This window comes from Capra hircus, chromosome 1, assembly GCF_001704415.2.
Source record: "Capra hircus breed San Clemente chromosome 1, ASM170441v1, whole genome shotgun sequence".
Taxonomy (NCBI): Eukaryota; Metazoa; Chordata; class Mammalia; order Artiodactyla; family Bovidae; genus Capra; species Capra hircus.
This window is the reverse complement of record NC_030808.1, coordinates 144,985,505-144,991,802: the sequence shown is the minus strand read 5'-3', so window position 1 is coordinate 144,991,802 and position 6,298 is coordinate 144,985,505. Positions and strand designations below refer to the sequence as shown.

The 6,298-nt window shown below is 55.4% G+C and overlaps 1 protein-coding gene across 5 annotated transcripts in view; it reads right to left on the bottom strand.

Moving 5' to 3' along the window:
* Positions 234–6,298, bottom strand: part of ADARB1 (adenosine deaminase, RNA specific B1) — a 91,554-nt gene continuing 85,489 nt past the window's right edge. For 2 of the 5 annotated variants that reach the window (XM_018052170.1, XM_018052159.1), the window contains 2 exons: positions 5,501–5,635; positions 234–4,616 (listed from right to left, as the gene is read on the bottom strand). In XM_018052170.1, coding sequence (XP_017907659.1) covers positions 4,226–4,616; positions 5,501–5,635 — 526 coding nt within the window. In that variant the 3' untranslated portion in view covers positions 234–4,225. Of the gene's footprint in view, positions 4,617–5,456; positions 5,636–6,298 lie in introns of those variants that run through there. The other 3 variants (XM_018052163.1, XM_018052182.1, XR_001918452.1) reach the window with 3 other exon arrangements.

Below are 6,298 nucleotides of genomic sequence, written 5' to 3'. Positions count from 1 at the left end.
CCGTGTGGTCAGCCCCATCACAGAACCCGGAGTCTTGCCGCCTCTCCAAAGGAGCCACAGGAAGACCCCACGACTCTGGACTGAACCTGTGAAGAAGAGGCTGCTCCCAACCTTTTCTCTGAAGTGTCATCGGTCTTTCTGATGACACATACCTTCATTCGAACATTGCTTTTATTGTGGGGAAAGAAATGGAAACAGAATCAAAACTGACGCAAAAGAGAGCAAACCACTTGTCTCTTAACAGTGCTGCTTTTTATTTGTATGGGACTGTTCACTTTCCAAAAACTTTTCCTATTTGCTTTTCATGTCGTTGTAGGAATGCTGGACAAAGGTAAATTTTTTAAAAAGGAAAATAAAATGGAAACGACTTCCCATCCCGTTATCCACGCACAGTGACCAGACTCAGTCCTTTCAGATTGTTCCGCGTGTACCGTCCTTCCATGAAGCATCTCCACAACTGTGAACTTTAACACTTGCTTTACAGCCAGTTTTCCACTCTATTGGCAATGTCCTTCCAAACAACCGGCCCTGAACATTACTGCGACCAGGGGCTACCTCACGGCCCCAGCACCCAGATGGTCTGGTCAGCACCACCCTGGGGTGTGGCCCCCCTTTGCTGCCCCATCCACATCCCTCCACATGCCTCCTACCACGTGGACTCATGTCCCCCACTCCCCAACAGATGGGGCAGGAGCAGGGCGGCTGTGCAGTGTCCACTCCTCTGCCCGGAACTTGGGGACTGGACTCAGAGGGCTGACCCAGGGGCTGGCGCTTAGAGCAGGCACAGGCGGGGAGTGGAGCCCAGCCGCAGTGGTCCCAGCAGGTGTTGCTCCTGACACCCCTTCCCGAGCAAGAAGGGGGACACCCGGGAGGAGAGAGAGTCGGGGCAAGGCTGTGGTGGTGAAACATGGTTTTATTGAGAACATCTCATGCCCTCCGTCTGAGTGACAGCGTCTCATGCTCGGTTCTGGCTGGTCTCGGGGCAGGAGGAAGCTCATGCGGGGGTCACGTGTGGCCTGGACGTTAGTGTAGACGTGGGGACACCAAGGGCTGAGCCCTAGTGACAGCATTCTCAGCTGAGTTACATTCATAAAAGTGTCTGAATTCTAGAACAAGATTAAAAGCATAGAACCCAAAGTCGGAGAAGCAAACCGTTTTCGGGGCTCACTCCACAGACCACCTTAAACTGCTCACAGCTGTGTCCATGATGCACTGTCAGCACAGGCTGTGGCCAAAACATGAGTCCTTGGCTGGAGGTGGGGCGGGGAGCCTTGTCCCTCCAAACACTGAGCGAGGGGGTGCAGACATGCTGCTAGGAACAGGAGCTCAGAGCCAGGATTAAGTGAGAGCGCCCACCCCCCACTCCCAGTCGAGTGGACACAAAACCCAGCACCCTGGGCTGCCTGCTGGTGAGGGAGAGGGGGTCCCAGGACTCACAAAGCTGGACCCACACAGTCACACTCTGCTTTTTCCATCTGTATAGGTTTGATGGCAAATAAACCTTCTGAGAGATTCACCAATTTCATAGAATTTAGAGATGGGAAAGCCAGCTCATTTTATTTCTCATGCTGGATCAAAGTGATGACTGGGGCAGACCTTACACATTGGTGTGAGGTATTCTGGAAATGCCAAACATCCATCCTTTTCGTCTGTTTTGAGAAAAGGGCTACGTGGTGAACCCTGGGACCTGCCCAGCAAGGAGACCCAGAGGCTCGGCCCCAAGATAAGGAGAGTAAGGGCTCTGCAGTCTGGAGGGCAACAAAACTATTCCGAGGAAATAAATTCCAGAAAAGTGTATATATCTCACACAATGCTGGTTTGTACATTTTAAAATAAAATAATTTGCTTTGATCACAATAAAAATCTCCAAAACAGAAAAAGATGAAAAGCCCCTTTAAGAGTCAACCGGCAGGGAGGAATACAGTGTTCTGACCCCAGCAGGGGTGAGGGCTGGAGAACCCAGGATGGGGGCCTACCTCGGCCCCACCCCCACAAGCCCTGGCTCACTTTTCTGCAACACAGGACAGTTGCCCCTTGGGCTGGGCACCGCAGAGAGGCCAGTGTCTTGGCAGAATTAGCACTCCAGGCTCTGCCAACAAGTCAAAACAGAGCTCCTCCCATCCCTGCTGGTCAAGCTGCCCTCAAAAATGTAAGTTTTTTTTCAAAAAATCAAGCTCTTGGTTATGTCAAATCTGTTTCTAAAGCCCAGATTAAGGACCCTAGATGTAAAGGACTCCTCAAGAGAACAGCTCCTTGGTGACACTGTGTGGGCATCTGGGAGGGGTGTGTAAGATGCTGGGCTCCCTGATTTCTTTGGGGTTGAGGGGGTACGCTCCCTGCTTTTCCTGTCTATAGACAGACAGACACACACACCGATGGAGGAGACTGGCCGCACTCAGGATGATCGGGCTGGAGACTTCCTGCCTGTGAGCAGCATCCAGCTGTCCTGTTCCGGGAGCAGGGCTGGCCTCCTGCCCTGGCTCGACTCCCTCTGGCCTCACACAGGGGTCCTGCCCACCCAGGGCTCCCTAAACCCCTACCCCTGTGAACCCCTACACCTTCCCCCCAGCCTCTCTCGAGGCCTGAGCACTCTTGGGGTGGAAGCCCTGCGCCAGGCCCATGCTGCCCAGCGGCACATGGCCGAGGCCCTGGGGACCCGCACATAAGACATTCAACTATCTGGGGTGGGGGCAGGGGTGGGGAGGGGCCAGGCGTGCAGGGTAGCTTGTGTGTGTGCAACACCGTTCCTCTAGACTTTGTAACCAAAATCCATGTATTTTTAAAAAACTAAGTCCATCTTCCACACCCCATTAGAAAAAAATACCATCTATAGAGACGAGAATACAAACGTAGGGGTTCACAGACATCTTTTCTGAGTATGCAGGCCCCACCGGGCCCCGTACTGGCAAGGTCAGGCTGAGCCACACTCCGCAGAGGGAGGTGTGGGTCTCAAAGGACAAAGATCTGTCCTTTAACCTGGTCAGCCCCTGTGTGGACAGCACCCCCAGCATGTGCCCACAGGGCATACCATCTCCCGTCTCTGTGGTGCAAGGAGACAACTGGAGGCCAGCTCTCTTCAGCCTCACCTCCCACCCTGAGCACAAGGGTCATGGCCAGGGCCACCCTGCTCCTGCTTATTAAGTCCACAGAGGACACCCCCCACCCCCAACACGCCCCCTGGGCACACAGCCTGACTCCTGGACTTGGCTGGGGAGTGGGGTCTGCCCTCTCGCCCACAGCACCCCAAGACCAGGAACTGGCACTGACCCCACGAAGGGTGGGAAGCTCCTCCGGGGTCCTGAGTGGAAGCAGGAGGCAGTTAGCGTGGACTTTGTGCTCAGTGGGGATGGCCTCCCAAGGCCCCCCAACCCGCCCCAACTCCAGACTCACTGGCTCGGCCTGCCTGGGTTCATCCCTGCACAGTGGGGTGCCGGCCTGTGTCCTGGGTATCCCAGACGCCAGACCACCCCCTTCCCTGCCGTGACACAACACCCAACCCCGGTCGAGAACATGTGAGCGACATGCTGTCTTGCCAACTTTCAGTCTGAACACTTGTTATATTTCAAACACATGTCTTTGATAAAGTGGGAAAGAATAATTTAAAAATATGCCCTTAGTGGCATTTTCCAAGAGTGAATATCTATGTAATTCATCCTATTTCCATCCTGCAAGGATTCTGGGATGGTCGTTCACATCCACATGATTCAGAGGAGGGATCAGAGGGAATCCTAGGCCATTTATTGTGCAGTCGGCCTGCAGACTCCTTCTGGTCCTTAAGAGTTAAATACTGTTTAAAAAACCCAAGTGAATGGCCAGGCTCACCGGCCACGTTTGACCTGTGATTATTGAGAGGTTTTCCAGGATATGGTCCAACAAGGGGTACAGAAGCTTCTAGAAGAAGGGGCTGCAGGACCTGGGCCACGGTCCCAGGGGCCACCTAGCGGATCACTGTGCTGCAGGTTGGCCTCTGTGGAAAGGCAGCGACTGTAGGGGAAGGGGCCACGGGCAGATAGGGACGGTTTCCTTAGGCTAGCTTCCTCGCTACTTCCTAGCGCCCTCCATATGGAAATGCCTCTGCACTTAATACGATGTGGCATAAGAGTGACCTGGCATAATTATTTCTTATTTTATAAACCACATTCCTAGTTCTGAATAAATTATTCAAGAATTTCACACAAAGTAATTTCTATTTTCCTAAACTTCAGGAAGCCCTACTTAGTAGAACTCAATTTCTAAACGTAAACTGAGATTGAAAGCAGTCACTGGATGACTCAGAGGGGAAGCGCTGCTGCTGAGATGCGGGTGGGGACCGGGACCCCAAGCCCACAGCCACCACCCCACCCCCGCCCCGCCCCGCACGCCTGCTCCCAGGACGGCGCCCGCACACCCATGCCTGCCCCAGCCCGGCTGTGGGGTTGGGGCTGCGCTGCACGCCGTCAGGGTGTGAGTGCGAACTGGTCCTGTTCCGTGGGCTTCTCCACCCAGGCGCCCAGCCCGGCCTTGATGAAGGCTCTGAACAGACAGGCCTTGGCAGCCTGGTACTCCTTGGCAACCAGCTTGGACTCGTGGTACACGTTGGGTTTGGTGATCTTGGAGCGTAGTAAGTTGGAGGGAACCTGTGAAAAGACAAAAAGGCACGTGCAGCTGTTCAAGCCGTAACAGTGGAAAACACAATCCAGTACGGTGTTCAAAGAGCAGCATTTGAACCTGTGCTGCTTCTGGGGGACCCCACTGACCCCAAGAACCACATCACACAGAGCCACGCCAGACGCCCCCGTGCGCCTGCGTCCTCAGCCCCAGTGGCGGCTTTGCAGTTAAACAGGCGGGCTGCTGGCAACCCATGAGCAGGGGACTCAAACGATACACTAACACTTTTGCGTCTTGAGCAAACACTGCTCTGCTGTTTGGTCACAGAGAACTCTGTGCCTCGGCCCGTGAGGCCAACGCATTTCCGTGCAGCTAGGATCTGCAGGGAGGGCAGCTGCTGTGAGGCTGCCCGCGTGGTGACCCTCTTGCCATGTGGACACGGCAACTTCTGTCCATCACAGATAAAAGCTTCTGACTCGACTTAATAGGTGAAAACTGGTCACATATGGATCCACTAGAGAAGATTTTATCTGGGGAAAAGGGGACCTGTTGCTGTGAAAACCCTCTAACTCCAAACCAAACCTCAAAATCAACAGGTTTAAGAGGCTTCCTGAAGGGCTGAGTGAACTCAGGGCAGCCCCAGGTTGCAGGGCCCAGGAGTCTGCAGTGAGGGGGAGCGCCTGCCAGGCAGAGGGGGGCAAAGTGGAGGGGGTGCTGAGTCCTGGGTTCATATGGGGCTGGGGAACGGGCGTTGTAGGGTGAGCCTGCTTTGGATCTGAGGAGGCAGGGCCTGACTGCCAGCTGAGAGCAGCCAGAGGAGATAGGGAAGGGTGGCCGCGAGTGGGTGGGGGATCTGGGCGCCTCAGTACCTTGCCGTGCACACGCATCCAGCGACAGTACAACGCGTGCTTACACAGGCGCGAGGCGCGGCCCAGCTCGTCCTTCCCCGTGGTGGCGTTGATGACCTCGATGGCTGAATCGCCCACTGTCCAGTTGACGCTGAAGTTGGGGGCCTTCCCTGGCTGCCGCGCCTCCGCGTTGCTGATGCCTGGAATGGGACGAGACGTGGAAGGTGACATGGTTGCTGTGGGGACAGGTCTGACAGTCGTCAGCCAGGCACATCCACCCTCCCAGGAGCTCAGCTCGGTCCAGTGATGCTGCCCTGAAACACACCTGTGGGGAGGCGAGCAGGTCCACAGAAACCCCAAAACCTGAGACTTCATGCACTCTGAGTTCCCTTGGGGCCAAAACTGCTGGCATCCAGGAGCAGATGGGCTCTGTTTCCAGGTTAATTCAGGGGCCACATGGCTGTGCACCGCGGGATGTTTGTGCTTGGGCCCTGCCGCCGGGGCCAGGCAGCTTCAGAACCCTCCCCACACGCATGACACTCAAGGCCCAGCAAACTCGCCTCTTAGCGAGTGTGTTGGTGCTTGCTCAGCAGGGTACAAGTCTCCTGTCTTAACCAGTCAGAGGCTTGTGCTGTGGGGCTGACAGGTGGATGCCCTCAGGTCACTGGGGACTGAATGCAGGTGCCCACCATGGGCAGACTGTCGCAACCCCACGGACCCAGACACAGGCCAGAGTGCTTGCAACAAGAGCTGGCTTACGGTGGCAGTACCGGACCTCCGGGAGCTCCCTGGGGGCTCCTTGCTCTTGGTGACCACCTCCTCCCCCTTGCACAGAGTGTTAAAGCCAGGGCAGCAGGTCCAGG